This window comes from Orbicella faveolata, unplaced genomic scaffold (genome assembly GCF_042242905.1).
Source record: "Orbicella faveolata isolate gen_17 unplaced genomic scaffold, um_ofav_v1 contig_48, whole genome shotgun sequence".
Classification (NCBI taxonomy): Eukaryota; Metazoa; Cnidaria; class Anthozoa; order Scleractinia; family Merulinidae; genus Orbicella; species Orbicella faveolata.
The window spans coordinates 10,860,908-10,881,274 of NW_028301578.1; the positions used below are offsets into that span (position 1 = coordinate 10,860,908).

Consider the following 20,367-nt stretch of genomic DNA (forward strand, 5'->3'; position numbering starts at 1 on the left):
ATGTGATTGGTTCAGGATTCAGAGCTCCTGGTTGGCTCAAAGCACCCGCCAAAAAGAGCAAGATTTACCTAACCTACAGAAACCGTCAGCATTACAAGCCATCCACCAGAACCACCTTCCTTCTCAGAGTAAATGCTAAGTGCAAGCAAACCAACATGAAAGCTAACTCGTCATGCGTATATGCTGGCCAAATAGTCCTAACTTAATTCAAATTTTCTCGGCTGAGGTGGTTTTCAGAGGTGTCGTCTAAACTTCACTGACAGAAACCAAGGCACCCACATTTATTCCAAATTACCATTTATTCTTAAAACAATAGGAATTTAATGCTCTACGGCTTTTGAATACTTCAGTACTACTCCAGGACCCCTGACCTTCCGTATAATTTATTAACTACCTGTAACTCCAGTTTAATTAGGGAGTTCATTTAAACTGTATGTTCCTTGGCCTCCTGCGTAGACATTCTTTGGGCTTGTCGCGCACTCCAGTTTGTTGGCGAGGTCAGGAGTGTGTGACGCAAGATGCGCCAAAAGAATTTAAACGTCGAAGGCCATATTTTATTATGACAAGGAATCGAATCTATGTGATGACCCTCCGTAAGCAAGAATCTCAAAGTCACAGATAGGCTTTCACTTGAGCTGAAAACAAAAGTCACTGTTGCAAAGTGTATCTAAACCTTTGCTGTGTAAAACATTCCGACCTGTGTTATTCACGTTTTGAATTACAAAAAGTCTTGCTTGTCCATTTTCCCTGATTGGAAGTCGGGCTCCTTCATGTAAAAGAGAATTTGCACACTTCGGGTCATCCTATTATCCTATAAGAATAGGTACATAATGTGTATCTGCGTCTACTGTACTCATACACTGTGTCATACAGCTGACAGTTGTTACTTTTCTGTGAGGAGTTTTCGAATAAAGGTCATTTTGTTTGTATTAATGAATTGGTCAAGGTTGCTGCTTTTCAATCAATCCTGTTTCCTTATCTGCGAAAGGTTATACATTTCTGCTTCAAATTCTGCCTGGTGTAAGAAAAACACTTTAACTTAATTATGAACTGGCTTGAGTGCACAGCACGTCCTAAATACTCCAATGTTTGTGACTGTGTTCAACATTTCATTCCTTTTGCCCAGAGGAACAAGTAATACTTCTCTCTATAAAACAATCTGGTGGTACCTCCAGACTGCACTCTCATAAGATAAATTACATGTCAAATCACTCTTTGGACTGAAGTTGTAACAGATTTACTGGAAAAGGAACAAAATAGTATTCTTCTTTATATCCCCAACATCTTTGACAGGGAAATTTCTTTCCACACAACCTCAACGAAACTATTTTAGGGCATACAAAAACTCAGTCAGAGGATCAAGTACCAGCTAATGGCAAATTGTGGTTGACAAGCCTGCAGCTTTTGTTACGAAGTTGCTAAGCAACCGATTGCCCCATGATGGAAAACAGGATACTGAACATCGGAAACTTTATGAGAGGTTAAAACTTAATGAAGATTTGCCAAAAACTGGACTTGTTCCACCGACTGAACTATCTAACAAGACAAATGTCACTCAATTTTTCTTGTGTCTCACTCAGTAAATGTAGGCAGAAAATAGCTGAAATATTCTCTAATCAATTGCTTCATACATTAACGATTTAAAAAAGTGGCTTTCAGCACTCAATATCATCTATGGATAGAAAAGGATCTTGGAGTTTCTTAAGTTCTATAAATCTCATCATGAATGGACCTCCCGGTCTCTCTGTTCGTTCTTCAACATGCACCAAGGGTAAGTCTTCTTAGTAAATAAGTTGATACTGCAGTTATGTCAACCACGTGACTTTGAATGTTGGATTAGCCATTGCAGGGTGATGTCTAAGGGGAAAAATATCACAGTTACAAGTAGCATAATTATAAATGAGCAGAGACAGTGATACTACACTTAAGCATTACTCCCATCTAGTGAAATCCTCTCTCCATTAAAAGAATTCACTGCAAATATCACAACTGTGGACGAAACCCTACAATAGCTTGCAACAACACAAATAGAAGCTACCAAGCAAAGTTTTGCCTTTCATGTGGTATTATTCATCAAGCTGTGCAAACTGATTTCAACTTTCAAGTCTGTAGATGAAACTACAGATAATGTGACGATTCAAATTGTTCACACGCTTCCATGTAGTGATTTTTCAATACAATGGAGCCCACTTCATGACCAACCCATTGACTTGACCATCTTGTTAATTATTATTAACAACTTTTTTTTAGCCTGAAGAAAATGTTTCATTAGTAAGAACTCATTAAATACAAACACAATTTTATGACCCAAAGGCAGTCTTATTATTAACAGAGTTTCAGTGTATTTCAATTTGGTTTTAAATTTTGACCTTTGGTATTCTTGGCAATGAATGGGTCAAGACACTCAACAGTGAATGTGTTCCTTCTGTATTATGTCAGTGCTGTTGTTTTAGTTGTGTTCACAACAAAATTCAAGGTTCTTCTAGTTGCATTCAATGAAGTGGAATGCAAACCTAATTTTGACCTGTGGCTTTTCAGAGTTAGTCTCCCTGTGCACGGTTCTAGGCCGAAAAAAAACACATTCCTGTAAGGACACCAAAATGGCCACCCCGCTTGATTTTTGCAGGGGCATGTCACGGCCAGTAAACTGGTACCGTTTAATGCTAAGACATGTGATAAGACATGCGGCGAACATGTGAGTATGTGAGCAGGCCATGTGAGCTCGTCTTTCCGATGGATCTTTTTTTGACTTCTTTCCTTTCAGTCGCCGTACGCCTCGCTATTATGTGCTCTCAGTGTTAGATTTTGGCGAATTTAAACGCTTCGACAGCAGAATTTATCGCAATCTGAGGGAATTGTCCTTGTTTATTAACACGACTTGGCTTTGGGATGATTAACCGTGGGAACAGCTACATTTTGATTGCATTTGTTGATTAGTTCCAGTTGCGACAGATAGCTCAGTCTTTATCCGGTCAAAATTTTATTGTTTGGAATCGGTGGAAAAGTACTCTGAAGGCAAGATCCATAAGACTACTTTATTCGTCAGGGGAAGTACTCGAATTAGTCGCGAAATGAGCACACGACTGCAAATGCTAGCTTAGAATAATGTACGTAATGTAAATATTCTATGAAACTTGAGAGACTACAGAAACTGGCAGCGTCACGCAATGTATCAACAAATCGTGACCTCTTCACTAGCATGGACTTTGACACTATGCATATCTGACTCTAACACCTCGGTTGCTGCTGAAAAATGTTGATTTTAGCAATAGACAAAGGTTCAAAGTCAGCTAGTGAAATCACTTATTTACGATATATAATTATACATTAAAGTGAGAGCGTCGAAGGCACTCTCGTAATCTCTGATTACTACTAGTTATATAGTAGATCTTAAGCATGTTGTCTGGCTTATGATGCAAGATAATTTCCTTTATGAATTACAGGCTTACAAAGCAACAAATTGATTTTTTTCAATTCTTAATTTTCTTAGCAAAACCACCTGCGTGATGGCACAGAGCTTGCAAAATTTGTCCCTTGCATCTGGACTTACCAATATTCTCTTTTTCTTTACAAGAAACAGAATAGCAACAGATTTCGCGATCTTGAATGGAAGCCAAATTCCTGACATAAAGATGAAGATTACACACATGTGAGTAATGAACTAACATGCCAGCAAACCTTAACAAGTTAACAAATCAAGCAAATAAAGATCTAACCATGACATCTACTTGTACATCATGACAAATGCAACTTAAACATCTAAATTAAAGTAATCATGTGCATTTTTCATCTGAGCAGAAATGTTGGTTTTAATTCTTGGTAATTTCAAGTGGCAAATGGAACTTATGTACTGCATTTTCAGGAATTTCCGGAAAAGAGGCCAGTCTTCCCAGGAATAAACAAATTTTCGAAAATTTCTCACTGGGAATTTCTGTTCCATTTGATTTTCTTCCAGGAATGGTAATTTGCATTTCAGGAAATCAACAATTTTTGGACTTTCTGGAAACTTTCCAAGGAAATTTCCATACAATTTGCCCCTGTTTTGAAAGTTTCAGAAGTTTTGGTCAAATACAGTAGAAAGCACCCGCTGTCTACAAAATGGTACTAAAAGTAAGCCAAATTAAAAAGCCCTTTTCACTTACAATCTTTCCACAAGTTCTTTTTCATCTAGTGAATTTGGAAGGTCTTTTTTGTTTCCCAAAACTAAGACCTGAAAAAAAAAACATAACAGAAATTAACAGAGAATGAAAAAACACTGTTCACCACAGCAGGGGTTTCCTTAAGGTCTGGGCACCGGGCAAATTGACCGGTTATGACGATTTTGCCTGCTTGGTTTGACCATCTAGAGGAAAGTTTACCTTCTGTGAAAGCGTTTAAGGGACACTTGATCAAACATATTTTAAATGTTAATAATGTAAATTCTTAATATTCAATTTTAAACTTTGTAAATTTTTAAATCTTTAATACTGTAATTAATTTTAGACTCCTTTCCCATTTTGTTTATTCATTTTAATTGACGTATTTTTATCTTTTTTATTCCTTTTGTAACTGAAAAGCCCCTTTGGGGAGTTGCAAATAAAGTATGTATGTATGTAAGTTTTTTTTTATATATTTGAAGTTCAGTTCAAATAGTTTTGCCCACCTGTGAAAACCAGTAGTCCTCCTGCTGGAAATGTTAGTAAAACCCCTGCCAGCACCTCTGGAGGTGTAGTTACAGACACTTACACTGTAATTACTGGCTTTATATTTGAGTGCATAAAAAACTTGAGCGACTTGTTTCCTGGCAAAGTTAATGCATTGGTTGCTACTTACTGGAATCCCTGCTAATTGGGGTTTCTCTAAGAGTCCATGAAGTTCATTTCTTGATGCTTCTAGTTTTTCATGATCTGCAGCATCCACCATGTATCTAGAAAGAGCAAACTTAATTTACACTCTGAGCTAATTTTTGTATGATCAACACAAATAAAAGAAATATTACAGCTATAGTCTGCCACTTAGCTCTTAATAGGTGCCAAATATGCTGTTATTTGTTTGTTAGCTTGAGACATGAACATATGAGTTTGATTTAACCAATACTTACACAATGCAGTTCACACCTCTACAGTATCTTTCCCACATGCTTCTAAATCGAGGCTGGCCTCCAATATCCCAAACCTAACAAACATAACAAGACATCAAACAACCTCTCTGGATGTCAAAACCATCATAACTGTTACAATAAGGGAGCACAGCGGTGGTAAAAATTCTCTTTACAGCCATGTTGGCCCTTGAAATGGCATGTTTCAAAACTGAAAAAAAAAAAAAAAAAAAAAAAAACTTCCAAACTTACCTTAATCGTAACATTACCCTTGGTAACTTTTCTCATGTTAAATCCAACTGTTGGTATCATGTCTTCACTAAACTGACCAGACTGTAAAGAAGAAAAAAAATCTACGTCAACTAAACAGTCAATAAATATTTACAATAAAATAATATTATAAAGAAAACAACTGAACAACAATTAACAGGACTTGCCGAGATTCAAGACAACACCTGTAAAGTTGTCTGTTTGTCAAAACAGCAGGTAAAAGGGGTTTTCTGCACATGAAACAACATGATCTGTGTGGCTAATCTATGCTGCTAGCACATTACAGACAGTCAGATTTTACCCCTTGCCACCCAAAAAAGAGAAACTTTGGAACAGTCTTAGTGTCATGTTTACTCAAACAACACCTCCTAACTAATCACTATACATGCAGGGCTTCTCATACATGTAGGTCGCCGAAAAAAGTCAAATTTCGTGGGATTTTTAGAGACAAATTTGTGAAAAAATGGCTGATTTTGTGGGAAATTCCAGGAAATTTTGGGGCAAATTTCACTAAAAAATTATCAGCAAAAAATGGCCAATTTTGCTGGAAAGCGATTGGTTTTGCACTGCTTTGCCGAACGTTTTTAGCTAAAAATCTGACGGCAATTTTGCCATTTTTTTTTCCAAAAACGATTGAGTGTTAGCCTATGCAATAACAATAGCAGTAGAAACACCGACTTCTTATAAGTGTTGCCTTTGAAAAACCGGCGATTTTGCAGGAAAATTTGAGCAACTGGTTTCACCTATCTTACATGTTTGTATTTGTTTGACCACGAGGTTCTTTTTAACAGAGACCATCACCTGTTTTTTTTTAGCAACAATGCACTGAAGAAAGGCACCAATGGCAAAGCTTTTTACATTGTAGCCACAGTGAGTGCCCAGTTTTACGCAACATTAATCTAAGAATGCCTGGTAGTTTTGGGATATTGTTTACTTGTTGAAGTGACGAAGTTCCACGATAAATTTGCAAGTTTACAGCAAGTAAACAGCTCCAACAGCCAAGATAGGTTTCAAATATGTTGTAACAACATATATTTGGTATGATTTCCAGTGAATTTTGCAGTATTTTGAGTGTTTTTGTAAATTTCGTGGGATTTTGTGGATTTACTTGAAATTCGCGGCTCCGGGAACTCGTAAAATATCAGAAGCCCTGTACATTGGAGCAAAAACATCAGTGCAAAAATCAAAACATAATCACTCTTACTAGTTGTGCTTGTTTGATGCAACTACTTGATTCCAATGATTTCAGAAAAAAATGTTTACAAACAACAAAAGAATTCCTGTACCTTATCAGGGATTTCATTAAGGGCCGGGCACTGGGCAAATTGACCGGTTGTGAGAACAATTTTGCCCACCTGGTTTGACCATCCATCAAGTGGAAAGTTTTTTTTTTTTTACAAAGAAGTTCAGTTCTAAAAGTTTTGCCCATTGGCGAAAAACAGTTGCCTTCTTGCTGAAAAAGTTAATGAAACCCCTGCCTTATATATCACGTGACTTGACAAAACAAGGCAGAACATGGTAACAAAGTAAACAAGGCAGTATGAATGCAATATTTTATGTAACACAAGTGTCTTGTTCTTTGGAGGAGTTTGGACAGCTGGCCTTTTTTCACTTAGCCAGTGGTCATGAACAAGCCAAATGGTCTGAACATGCATTCCTTTGGGATGATCTGAATCAGGATTGTGATCCAAGATCAGTCAGATCATGGTGTATCAAGGAACAGATGATTCTACTGTAGGAAAGGATTCATCACTTTCCTTTGATGCACCATGATCTGAATGATCTTTGATCATTGTTTCTGATCTGAATCATCCTAAAGGAACGTGCTCTAAAATCAAAACTTCCAGTATATGTGACAGACGACGCTGAGATTTATTTCCAAACTGAGCATTTTAAATAGTATTAAATTACAGTACCTGCTCAGAATGGCAGTGTACGCCAGTCATTATACCATGGAAACATTCCAAATATTGATAAAACTCAAAGAAATTAAGTAACCAAATCGTTTTCTAACTGATTGATGAGCCATCGCACTTTTCACGTTACTCTTCCAAAAAGTAAACGAGTGATAATGATTGTTCGGATAGAGCGGTTTTCAACTGAGTGTCGTAAAACCAAAACCAAACCAATTACATACCAATTAGACTACTCAGCCAATCTCATACCGTAGTAAAACCAAACCCAAAACCAAAACCAAAGTAATTGTCTAATCACTTTCGACCCTCAAATGAAAACCGCTCTAATATCAAAAAGTTATTGTTTAAATGTCAAAGTCCTCACGAGTGTTCAATATGATTTCTAAGTTCTAAGTGACAAAGCTTCAAGTCACGCATCTTACTCCTTAATTTATGTACACATACGGGGCGAAAGATGAAGATGAGTTGTTTTCAAACGCTACAATGTAAAAACTGATTCCTAAAAACTAACCAAATAAAGATATAATAAGCAAATGGTGGCGAAGTAGGTTGGCATTGACCATAAAAAGCTCTCATTCATCACACTTACCGCTATAACATTGACAAAGGTCGTCTTCCCAGAGTACTGTAAGCCTACCAATGTAAGCTCCATCTCCTCCTTCCAGAAGAGACTCTTTATCCAGTCAAGTATACTACGAAAAAACGCCAACATTTTCGCAAATTCAGCGGGCAGTAACACAACCCTTCGCAGAGTCTTCTTACTTTCCTTACTCTCGTCACATGACACATCAACATGGCGGCTTCCATCCCAGAAGGCTGTGCGTGGTAAAGAGACCGCGAGGGCCTGGTGCCGCATTTGATTCATTTCAGCGCAAAACAATTCAAAAATTCAACATGGAGATCAAGTGGTTTGGGTTACAGCGTTCAAATTGAAGTTACAATGAGCACGATCGAGCAACTGAAAAGCGAAGTTGAACGGTTAAGTAATGAGCTACAGCAGGCCTGTTTAGAAAAAGTTCAAGCGGCTGAATATGGGCTTGCTGTGTTGGAAGAAAAACAGAGATTACAGGAACAATACGACGAACTGGAGAGCGCTTTGGAAGCGAACAAGCAAGAATTGGAATGTCTCAGAGAGGTATTTAACTCTTAATATTAGATCCTTTTTGAATTCTTTTTAAGAAGATACTGCTTAATTTCTGTGGGTTGATTCGTATCTGAGTTTAGGACCGCGATTAGTCGCCAAAGAAGATTTGATTCTTCCCTTTAATTATTTACAACTAAGAAGTGTAAATATAAGCTTATACGCGTCGGATCAAGCGTGGTTTGGAAAAATCCTTTCTCGGTGGTGGGAAAAACTGATAGTTGAAAATACAAGATTCCAGTTTGAAGATAATTAAATAACTCTTTGAAATTACAACTACAGCAGGCCAAATTTATGCAGTGGCTGTTGGCAGAAAGTTCATTGACAAAACTGTTTTCGTGACGTGGACAGAGGAAATTTTTGCAGCCTATATTCCAAAAGCTTAAAAGATTATGTGGCTCATATTGCTGTTGGACATTTTTAAGCTTCGTGTAATGATTAAAATACTAACCAGCATGTCAGCCTTGAGAGACATTTACTTGCTGACTTTTTCCGAGCTTTATTATCAATGGAACTTCTATTTTGTGATCAAATTACCGGATATTGTATCTTGCCAAGGACGTCTTTCAGTGACAACTGTAAATATATTTTCCTATACTTACATAATGCCTAGCAACAACTTGTGAATGTATGTTGGCTGGAGAGTTGTAGATTGAACTATTTGTCATGATCTTGATCAGGATCAGTGATCTAGGATCACTCTGATCATGGTGCATCAAAGAGGCCGATGAATCCACTTTGGGCAAAGATCCAATGATTCTTTGGGTGCACCGTGATTCTACAAGTGACCTTGAATCATTGATCATGATCTGAAATATTCACCCCAAAGGAATGCACCCCAACTCTGATGATGCTAAGGGCTCATACTGATCTCACTTATACTTTGATATCTGTAGAATGGAGTGATGAGGCCTATTAACAACACTCCACCTTGTATGCTCCCCTCTGTACTGGATACTTATCCTTTACAGAGTACCTCTTGTAGAATTTTAACGGCATGATTTAGGCTATTTTGACAAGAACCTCCTGAAATCTTAGTGAGCTTTTGGCTGCCAAAATTTACATATTTAATCCAGACTATTGGTGAAATACAAGAACCTTATCTGCCAAAAACTCTATTTTGATGATGATGATGATGATGATGATAATGATGATGATAGTGGTGATGATATTGTTGTTAATAATGTTGCTCTACCAAGATCCAGGTAGTGTGTCTCTGATTAACTGGGTGAGCTGGGGCCCAGCCAGTTTGTGTTCTGCTTTAGCTTGGTTTTGTTTGTTTTGTTGCCAATTAGACCTACCTGTGCGCTCGCACTCAGACAACTCTTGTGAGAAGAGAGCGGTTGCCTGTTCGCCTCAGCTGCAATAGTTTTAGAAGCAAAGGCAATTGTGCATATCTCCTGAATAAATCAGTTACAAGTTATTCAATATTTGCTTGTTTTCCTTTCAATAAAGGTCCATGAACAGTTAAAACTTGAGCAAGAGAAACGAAGCCGCTTTGGTGATGATCGAGAAGAGAGCCTTGTCAAGGAGAGTGAATCAAGGGAAGCGAGTTATCTTCATAAAATAACAGACTTAGAAAGTGACCTGAGACAAGCTAGGAAAGCTGAAAGGGATGCACTGATTGAAAATGAACGACTCTGCAATCAGGTCTCTAACTATGTGAAAGAAATTGAGCAGTTTGCACAGAGTAAGAAACTGCTTAGAGATGAAATCAGGGAGCTTAAATACCGAGAGTCAAAACATACGCAAGAATTTAGTGACCTTGAGGAGGAGAATATCAACCTTCAGAAGCAATACTCTGCACTTAGGTCATCACTGGTGGAATTTGAATCCTTAAAGGTTGAAAACAAAAGCTTGACAGATGAAATGGAGGCAGTCCAGCTACAGTTACAGGTAGCCTGCGACAAGAGAGATCAATACCAAAAGCAACTCAATGAGGCTCTTGAGTCGTTGAAAGAACAGCGAGATCGTAACACACTTCTGCAAAAAGAACTGCAGGAAAGCCGCCAACGCCAGTCACCTACACTTAATAGCTGGCATGAAGAAAGCCGTTTTATTCCCCTTGAGAGTCCAGAGAAAGCCAAGCCTGAACAGCCAATTGAGCATCCCATAATTCAAAGCATCATTGAGGAATACAAGCCTGTCCCTGGGCTGGTCAAAGATCTAATGAAAGAACTTCAGCTCTCGGAGGTCAAAGAAATGGCACACAAACTTGATCAACTGAGTAGCGAGAAAAATGAACTCACAAATGCACTGGCTAAGAGAGAAAAGGATGTTTTGAAGTTGAGAGAGGAGTTTGATGCTATGCAAACTTTAACTGAAGCAAAAATTCTGTGTGAAACTCTGGATGACAGTGACAGTGAAGCAATAGAAGAGAGGGAAGCTATTGGTGTAAGGTTGAACAACCAGTTGAAGGAGCTTGAAGAAATTAGAAGACTTTTGAAAGGTTATCAGACTAAAGAGAACAAGTCTCAAGCATTGATCAAAGACTTGAAAAGTGAGATTGATAGTTTAAGGACCAAAATGGCTGGTTTGCAAACAAAAGCTGATGAGGCAACGTTCCTGACAAAACGAGTCAAGGATCTGGAGGAGGAGCTGTTAAATATGAAAAATAAAGGAACTGAATCAGAAGAATTGATCAAAAACCTACAGGAAGATGTGAAGTCCATGAGCGATCTTGCTGGGAATGCTCAAGGAAGTCTTAACTGTACTCAGGATGAGCTAAGGTACGTCAGTGAGGATCTGCAGAGGCTTTACAAGCATGTTTGCTCAGCTAATGGTGATCATCCAGCCAAATCATTTGCCAAGAAAGAGAAGCCGGAGAAATCAAAGACGGCATCACAAGCTGAAACAGATGCCTCAAATTCTGCAACCAAGGAAAGTGCCGCAGAAGTTCGACAGTCCCCCATGGGTAGTGAGAATCCAAATGAGACAATGGAAAGGGGGGATCCTTATTCCTGCTACAGGCTGATAAGTTCAGTACGCGATCAAGTGAAGTTCTTGAAACAAGCTGTTGAGAAGACAGTGGAAATTTCAAGACAGCGTGCTCTGGAGTATAGAGTTGTTGTTAGCGATGAGGAGACTAGTGGTGGAGAGGATGGTGAAATGCAGAAACAACAAATTGTAAAGCTGCAAAGTCTCCTGACCACAAAGCGGGAGCAGATCACCACCCTCCGAACTGTTCTTAAAGCCAACAAGTCCACCTATGAAGTTGCCCTGACAAATCTTAAAAGTCGTTACGAGAATGACAAAGCAGTGCAGTCGGAGACTGTAGCACAGCTGAAGAGAAGCTTGAAGACTTTGAAGGCTGAGGTGTCAACGTTTGCTTCACTGCGTGGTATGTACGCAGCGAGGTGTGAAGAGTATTTAGTGCAAGTTGATGAGTTGCAGCGTAAGTTTGCTGCATCGGAAGAAGAGAAGAAGACCCTTAATCAACTTCTCAAACAAGCCATTCATCAGAAAATTGATCTCACACAAAGACTGGAGGAGTTTGAGATTGCAAGAGAAAGGCTGCGTGCCTACACAAGAAAGAATAGCAAATCCAGCAGATCAAAACCAGTTACCAGGGTATAGAATGGAATGGCAAACACCTAAAAGGTGACATTGTTTTGTTCCTTGATTTGAGATGCAATATAATTTTCAGTTGTATGTCAAGTGTTGTTTCCCTTGCTTACTAGAGAATACAATATTTTGAAAGCATTGCATTGTCTAAGTGCACATCATTAATGAAGGGGGCTGTCGATGTTTTCAAAGGTTAATATGTAGTTGCTTGATATAATACCAATTAATACATTCAGCAACATTTCTTATTATAGCCATGGTTTTAGGAATCATATAGCCGTTTTTAAAACATTGTCTGCTTACACCGTATGTGCTGTCCATATAATAGCTACCTAAGGTTTTAATTAAATAAGATAGTGCAGTGTGAGTGTTTTACAATGTATTGTTTTTAATTGGTAAATTTATAAGTATTTTACAAAGAATGTAGACTAATAATGTCACTTTGAACTTCCTTCAGGTTTCAATGAAAGGTTTTAAAAATACTATTGGTAGCTAATTTTCAAATCATGAACTGCACATCAATTATTGAATTTTAAAGAGATTATAAATACTATGTGGGTCAAAATTACATTTTAATTAAAAACAAAGAAAATATTTTGTCTCAGAAGCATAAATTTTAGCCCTGTTTTAACCTTTAAAAACTCTTCTTGATCTTTTAGGATGGGGCTTTAATAAATTATCAATGAAAATATTATTTATCATTGCATGCATAATGCATTTATTCAGGGTGGCACCTTGTTTAATATCAAATTATGTAATATTGGTGGTATAACTACATTGTATGTGTGATGTGTAATTTTATCTTTGAGACTTACTAATGGCTTCAAGCTTTTCTCTTTCAATGGGTGTCTGTGTGATTAAAAATTATCAAAAATGTTTTTTCTTATTTTTAAAAAATATACTCACTATTAATAATTTTCAGTACATGGTCTTATACCTGAACATTGGGGACCTTTAGATTGGACTTTGAATACAAGATTGATCTCATATGAGTATAATTTTTGAATTTCAATCCAGTGGTGTTTTCCGAGCCCTCGCTCTTCATGTTGGCTTTAGGTAGAGAGGGTAGCTTTTGTGATGAGATGGGTGTGTGACATGATAATGTGGAGCCTACAAATAGCCCGCAAACTAGAATTGCACTCGATCTCGTATTCAAATCTGAAGTCCTCTATGATCAATGTGGGTTGTAGATTTACAAACTTACTGGCCCTTTTGATTTCACTGCCATTTCTTGAAGCCCTTTAAACTGGCCATTTGCAGTCCTGACCAATAATATTCTAGCCATCCACTTGTAATGAGAAAACAATTGAAATTAAGTCAGAACAAGTTTAGCCCATGAGCAAGCTCTCATGGGGTGCGGCACAAACAGCAATGCTAGGAGAGATCAAGTCGGTGAGGTGCCTGGCTTTGCTGCTCATGCCACAGCTCATCAGAGCCTTCTTGTAGGCAAGTTCAAGCTATGTCAAGCTGTGTCTGACTTGTGGAGATGTCCCAGGGCTCGAAAAAAATAAACTTTAATTCCAGCTTGCCCCTTGGGACAAGCAGCTGTCAAATTTTGCTTACATAGGACAAGTCCTAGTTTGCTCTTTTAATGATTTAGTTGGCAGACATCTTGCCTTATCTCTTGCCCACTGGGCAAGTGAGAATGAAAAGTTACCTGCCCCGAGTGGAAACCTACTTGTTCTGGATGATGGGACAGCACCTTTTTTGAGCCCCGTGTCCATGTTACAGTGATGACTGTTTTGAAAGAAAACTGTAGCCCTGGGGTTGATTTTAAAAAATTCCAAAAGTCAAAATTATTTTTAAATACACTCAGGTAGAATGCAAAGTATATTGTTAGTTGGAGTATTTTTACCAACAGACTTAGTAACCTAATGTAATATGAAAGGAGGGTTTTCAACCCAGAAACACAACAACCAGTTTTTTTACTTAAGTTAACATACAATTGCTGAGCCCCCATTTGGGTTAAACTTAGCTTGGTGTTCCTCTACTCTAGAACAGGCATGAACTTCTCTCAGGGGACTCAGGAACAAAGAGGTCTGCAGCAATTGTATAAAAATGAGTTTTTAGATCTAAACAACATTGGTAAATATCGCCATGACTTGAACTTGATTATATTGGAAAATAGTTGAGAGAATAAGGTCTAGAAAACCATATTTTATAAATATATGAATTAGTCAAGGTTAGAAACTTTCAATTTTCTACCTTTGCACATATACATCTATTTTAGATTCAACATTTTAAAAAAAGTACACTTAATGTGACTATTTTTAGACCTAATATATAGTATTCTGACTTTCTATTTTAATTGTACTGGAAAATTTATTGTATTCTAAAGGGGCTTGATATTTTTACATGCTTCATTGTCTTCTTGCAACCGGATTAAAAATGCAAATTATACAGAGGAGTTTTAATCATTATGACTCAAACCCCAGTGAACTCAAAGAATTTTGTGCTTGCCTATTAACTGAAACAAAGTTTCACCTTATTACATCTTTGATATAAACCTGGAACGAAGGGGGTGTATGCGGGGAGACCCCGCCTTAAAGTCCAACCCCTTACCCTTTTGTATACCCATTTTGACAGAAAAGGTACCCCTTCGTGCTTTCGTATACCTTTTACTGAAAAGCAGTATCCCTTTCTCATTCTTTCATAACCAGCCCATTTTATGAACAAATTGGCAAAAAGGAAACTGTCATTTTCATGTGGTGATGCAGCCATAAGATGTGTCTGTTTGAAATATTTTAACTAAAGGCCCTTTTAAATAACTAAATGACAGATTTCCCTACCCTTTCATACACCTGAACTTGTGAAATTCCTACCCTTCTACATACCTAAAGCCTGAAAGAGGTACCCCTTTCTGAAAGAGCCTTCCAGTGCAGGGAGTACCCCCACCCTTAGCCTTCAAGTGGGCTCTCGTGGGTTGCAGCAGGAGCAAAATCGCGAGAGGTGAGTCGGCAAGCAAAGCAAGGTGGTGAGGGGCTTGGGATGAGAATATTCTCAGCGGCTCCCTTCGCTCACTGACAGCTTTGCTCATGTCACCAACAATGAGAGCCTGCTCTCAGACTACCCCACCCCAGGATATAAACTTTGGCAAACTGAAATGTTTTCATCGGAAGCACAGGGGTATGTATATGGGAAGTGGGAAAAAGAGTAGGGATGCAGAGATCTCAATATCGCAAGACTAGGCGAAAGCAGGAAAACTTTCAAAACATTGCGTCATATATACCGGTATTTTTGCAAAATATTATTGGAAATGGACAAAAAAGTGGTAGCTTTTGTAAGAAAATCTAGGGAAGTATCCAGAGCTGAGATTTAAATGAACAGAAAGATTCACCTTTAATGAGAGGTATATGTAAGTGGACAAGTCCAATACATTGTGTTTCAGCAGTATAATGTACTATCCACTGAAGGGCTTCCCAACATGTTCAAACTTAACACACTCCCACTTTTGGAAAATTATTGCAATTCTTTAATGTGCTAAAGACATTTATTTTTAATTTCCCCCAAAAAAGGTTTTCCAGTCTCTCAGTTCCCAGTAACTGTTTTATTCCTGGCAAAAATGTGCTCTCATCCTGAAACAAAGGAGTTGTCACTTCACACAGAGATGCAGTATTTAGGCAGAATAAAATCAGTGAGAATCCATCCATTTTGTTACTCTGTAGACCAAATTTATTTCTCTCTGCTTTGTTTACAAAAATACATATGAGATAATTTATGCAATTTTCAATTGTTACTTTCAATAAATAAACTTTAGTGTTGATAATGATGTTGCATATTTATGTACAGTGATATCAAGTAAAATTATCATTGGCATTATATTAGACAAGTATTAAGTTACATAATTAAACCAGAGCCACTTTCAGTATACAACATTTTCCCTGGATTTTGCATGACTTTTAAATGCAAAATGTTTAAATTCTGAATTTATTTTAAAATTAACTGATTGATTAAACTGTCATCAAAATTAAATATGTCGATGCCTATTTTTTCAACTTTTCGACACAACTTAAAGTCAGCTTGACAGGGAAAGTTTGCTTAAGAAAAATCCTCTTCCAGTAGCTCTGCAAAGCATGAAAAATGAAGATGTCCAATTACAATAAATAAAATTTGTAATATTGATTAAAAAAAAAGAGAGAAATGGGCTTTTTATAGGTATGCAACACGTGCAAAAGACAAAAGTTATATCTACCCATCACCATGCACTGGAAAACTAACATGATAGGCACAGGTAATTATTTTTCAATTTGTTGGGAATGCTACAGTGCCAAGCTCAAATGTAGTTTCCCATGAACCAAGTTCTTCTGCCTCAATCTTAGCCATAGCCTGTCTACCAGACATGGTTCCCTGATCATCAGTTTGTCTTCTTGAAGGTATACTGGTGAAGATGCATTCCCTTTCAACCTGATCTGAACAACAATCACCATGTCTACCCTATGTGCACATGGATAAAGAAAAGACAGTCGACATAGTAAGATTTATACCTTAAAGAAATACCTGGAGAGGTTTGATGGCGTAAATTAGTCACTAAAGCTGCTGAGGGATTGAAGCCCTGTCTAGGGTTACTACATTGTGTTTTTGGCCAAGGCACTTAAGGCGGATTCTGCTCAAAGTTTGAGCAATAAGTACAAAAATTATTTACTAAAAATCTACTCATAGCACGATAACTTTTGGAATACTATCTAAAACTACTCAGTTTAGTTCATTTCTCTACACTAGTGACCTCGCGATTAAATTCTCAAACATTCTTGAGAAAGTTAAAGTCAAACCTCATAAGAATGCTTAAAGCGTGTGTTATTGCGTTTTTAACTAACGTGAAATGAAACGTCTGTTTTTAGTGAAATATGCATAACTTCAAGTTCAATTTTTTCTTGTGGGGTCAGCTTGAGAGCTAAAGTCTCGATAAGTTCTTCTTAGCTGTATTCAAAATATTACCATGCCATGAGGTTTTTTTGGTAACTTAATTTTTGCTATTATTGTGCGAATGTTCTGCGGAAATCATCTTAATTTTCACATTGCCTCTCTCCATGCAGGTGTACAATGGATCATAATGGCCTAATAAGTATAATTGCTTATTAGGACAAACTAAATAAAATGCTATGTACAGGGGTGACATAAGCCTACTATGCAGATATTCCTTTTAGAGGAGGGGAGGAGATGGCGGGATGCATGATGGCTAGCAGGCCTAGGGTGACCTTCAATGGAATACAAGCTCATGCTGGTCGCCTACCTACCTATCTACTAACTGATTGACCTACCTATCTTAGTCACTTATAACCTACTGACCCACAGACACCAAACTACCTACTGTACCAACCTACTTACCTACCCACCTACCTCTTCTAAACTTGTAGCTGGTAACTGCTGTCTGACTGGGGACAGTTCCGGTAAGATGTGATGCAGCTGTTTAGTAGGGAAACCTTCTTGACAGAGGGTTTCAGAATTCCTGCAGTTGACATTACCTGCACTGCTCCGAGAAGTATGAATTCTGTCACCTGAGTGAAAAAGAACATAAATAAGCAAATAACAATCATTTAATATAGTTGAACCTCTGGTTGTGAACACCTCTCCTTGACAACCAGTTTTTCAAAATACTAAAAGTTTCCAAGTCAAATCACTATAATTTTATTTGGAACCTGTTGTAAGCAACCAACCTCTTGTAAGCGACTGCAACCACTTTTAGGAGTAAAAGTTTGAAATTTTCTACTGTCTTTAACCTCTCGTATGTGACCATTTCACAGATAATAAAGCAGAGATTTAATAATAAGGTGTTGTAACATTATCACATTCCTGAGTAGTACAAGAGAGAGAAATTTCTTGATGGGAAGTACCAGATTTTTTCTCAAAATTGCCTTTCCTGCAGTTACAATATCATATGCTGATGAGGCAAAGTTTTGACCCAATATGACCTAAGTTCTCATAAGTGACCAACTCTCGTAAGTGACCATTTCGGCTTGACATTTTAAGTGGTCACTTATGGGAGTTATTCGACTGTATTTAGAAACGCTTTGATCAGCAGAGTCTGTCTTAATTTATTCTTTTATAAAGATAATTTGGCATCAGTCTGAGGGTGTAATACAATTGATCCTATGTTGTAAGTTGGGAACAATGTGTAATAACCAGAAAATACCCATACCCACCCCAAGGACTCTGGAGGGGTGGGGAAGCCCTGGATTAATTCAAACCAAAAAGACTTCTGTGCAGAAGGGGATGGATATATAGAAACTGAGGTCATTTTTACAAGTGACTCAATTAATATTATCAACTTTTAAACATTGATGAATGACCTAATTATTGTCCAATCTATTATCCCTTGAGTTGTGAAGCTTCTCGCTTGTTCTGTTAAAAACAATTCATTTATTAAATACCTTTTCTGCGCTTTATGTCCTTCCTGTGTGCTGACATAATGACTTCCAAGGAAAAAAGGTCCTGACTTCCTCTTCCTGTTGTTTTATCAAACCGTTTTGGTGCAGATGTCCTTGAATTGCCTTTTAGCTGACGCTTTCTTTCAAAAAATTCCTGGTTTCAATATATTGAGAGCTTCGTAAGGCAGACAATAAGAAAATTATCACTAAAAATATAGTAGATTGAAAAACAGATATGGTACCCTTAACTGTATATTAAATTTATTTTAGTTTAAATGGGACTTACCTTTTGCAATTTGTTCTCATGCTTAACTTTAAGGCGATTCCTAAAATTAACAATGAAATGAAATGAATATTGGTAAAAGAGAGTCATTTGCTAAAAAACATTTACAACTTTAATGACTTGCTTGATAATTGAGGAAGTTGATAAACAAAGTTTATGCAAGTTGGAAACTTACTCTGGAAGAGTGTTATAGTTCATAGGAATTATGCTTACATGAATTACTTCATTTACTTGACAGAGAAGACAAAGGGGTATCTTTGTTGGTACAGTATTTGCCCCATCAGCATAATTAGGCAATTCAGTTTCTGTTCAAATGACAGAACAACTGAAAGATCAGTTCTGAATAATAAAAGGTCACTACATAGCACAATTAACTGTTCCAAGGAGGTTGAGCCTGATGTATTGAATACTTTTTGTGCGACGAAGGTTTAAAAACTCGGCAATATTTTACAGAGAATATGTATGAGTTCATTAGCACTTTAATACCACCCAGAAATTTTGGAGTTTCTGAAAGTCAATTTCTGCTATGTTACAAAGACAACAGTGATATAGTTTCCATAGGTCAAGCAGGGTCCAAAATGGGTTTATGACAGTCACTCTCAACCTCATTCCTAGCCGAGGGCTTTTTCCTGGGAAAAGCCCTCAGAACAAGGTTGCTCAACTCTTGGACTTATGAAACCAAAAGTGGGGTTCCTGTGCAACAGGTTCCAGGGTTAACAACCCTGTGTGACCATGACAACCATTAATATACTTTCAAGGTTAACCAAAGATGAAAAACTCTACACATAAATATTAGGATGGTTGAATACTTTAGCTTGATTTGACAGAAGCAGGTTGTAGGGTAATTTTCTTTCTGCAAACAAAGTATTTGTGTTTATGTGAACACAAGGAACGAAAATAGGGAAAACCCTAAAAAACACTAGTTGTTGTTTCAACAAGAAGCTCCTTGAAAATGTATTTATCGCATGTTCCTATGGCATTACTGGTAGTGACGGCCTGACTAGCAGGGGTCAATCCAAAATATACTAGGAAAATAATTATTGATACCACTTACTTAAAAAAAACAATGCTCGCCTATTAAAAGTTAATGAACCTGTACCCAATGTCGCCCAGCAAAAAGTAAGCTTGTAAAGAGTGACCATTCTTTATCAAACACCAAACTTAGGCTTAATTAACCCACAGACCCCCTGCAGGATTTAATAGCGATAGACCAATAGGTACAGTTCGCAACTGCCACTTAGCAATTAAGCAATTTCCACAAAGAAGCTATTGTGAGTGCTGCATTGATTTTTCACACGTTCCAGACAACTGTCTCACGCTCAGATAAACGAGTGCTCGCGCTAACAACAAAGCAAAGTTGAGTTATTTCACACGGATTTCGCGCCTTTTTCGCGAACCAAAAGTCACTACATCGTTCATTTTAGGCTTAGATGTGTAAGCTACAGTCCGTTATACAATATAACGCTAAATATTTCGAGGTTTCTCGCTGCCTAAAAATAAAACTTACCGTGCTCCTCCGACCCAATTCATCTTCCTGTACTGCGAAGTACATTACACCACGGAGTATATGAAGCAGTAATTGCTCCTGAGCTAAATGCAGTTTTCCAATTTATTTTATGGTTTCGAACCATAAATAAAATATTCTGGTTTCGTCCTTTTTTCCTCATTTTTCTAATTATATGCACAGGAAACATGGTTGGTAACTTAGCCAGAATGATAAAAATGTCTACACAAAATTTGCATACTACGAG

General features: G+C 37.5%; 3 protein-coding genes across 3 annotated transcripts; 1 reads left to right on the forward strand and 2 right to left on the reverse strand.

The window, feature by feature from the left end:
• Positions 1-280: 280 nt before the first annotated feature.
• Positions 281-8,128, reverse strand: LOC110042909 (ADP-ribosylation factor-like protein 8B-A). The gene is made up of 7 exons (XM_020748293.2): positions 7,853-8,128; positions 5,330-5,410; positions 5,081-5,154; positions 4,813-4,906; positions 4,143-4,210; positions 3,551-3,621; positions 281-1,857 (listed from the first exon to the last, which is right to left on the reverse strand). The coding sequence occupies exons 1-7, from the start codon at positions 8,126-8,128 to the stop codon at positions 1,811-1,813; spliced, it is 711 nt and encodes a 236-aa protein (XP_020603952.1). The 3' UTR covers positions 281-1,810.
• Positions 8,129-8,203: 75 nt separating this feature from the next.
• Positions 8,204-14,368, forward strand: LOC110042907 (protein bicaudal D homolog 2-like). The gene is made up of 2 exons (XM_020748290.2): positions 8,204-8,398; positions 9,860-14,368. Exons 1-2 carry the CDS (start codon positions 8,204-8,206, stop codon positions 11,978-11,980), a joined length of 2,316 nt encoding a protein of 771 aa, XP_020603949.1. The 3' UTR covers positions 11,981-14,368.
• A 1,249-nt stretch (positions 14,369-15,617) lies between these two features.
• LOC110042913 (uncharacterized) lies at positions 15,618-20,357 on the reverse strand. The gene is made up of 5 exons (XM_020748296.2): positions 20,124-20,357; positions 18,620-18,659; positions 18,337-18,487; positions 17,306-17,463; positions 15,618-16,402 (listed from the first exon to the last, which is right to left on the reverse strand). The coding sequence occupies exons 1-5, from the start codon at positions 20,144-20,146 to the stop codon at positions 16,211-16,213; spliced, it is 564 nt and encodes a 187-aa protein (XP_020603955.1). The 5' UTR covers positions 20,147-20,357; the 3' UTR covers positions 15,618-16,210.
• Between the last annotated feature and the right edge of the window lie 10 nt (positions 20,358-20,367).

Excerpts from the sequence above, each read along its gene's own strand:
- LOC110042909 (XM_020748293.2), bottom strand. The coding sequence starts at position 8,128 with ATGAATCAAATGCGGCACCAGGCCCTCGCGGTCTCTTTACCACGCACA. Across the intron at positions 4,211-4,812 it reads CCCAATTAGCAGGGATTCCA|GTCTTAGTTTTGGGAAACAA; the intron begins GTAAGTAGCAAC and ends TTTTTTTTTCAG. Across the intron at positions 3,622-4,142 it reads AAAGAACTTGTGGAAAGATT|GAATTTGGCTTCCATTCAAG; the intron begins GTAAGTGAAAAG and ends TCTTTATGTCAG.
- LOC110042907 (XM_020748290.2), top strand. The coding sequence starts at position 8,204 with ATGAGCACGATCGAGCAACTGAAAAGCGAAGTTGAACGGTTAAGTAAT. Across the intron at positions 8,399-9,859 it reads AATTGGAATGTCTCAGAGAG|GTCCATGAACAGTTAAAACT; the intron begins GTATTTAACTCT and ends CTTTCAATAAAG.
- LOC110042913 (XM_020748296.2), bottom strand. The coding sequence starts at position 20,146 with ATGAATTGGGTCGGAGGAGCACG. Across the intron at positions 17,464-18,336 it reads GGACATAAAGCGCAGAAAAG|GTGACAGAATTCATACTTCT; the intron begins GTATTTAATAAA and ends TTTTTCACTCAG. Across the intron at positions 16,403-17,305 it reads CAGCTACAAGTTTAGAAGAG|GGTAGACATGGTGATTGTTG; the intron begins GTAGGTGGGTAG and ends ATGTGCACATAG.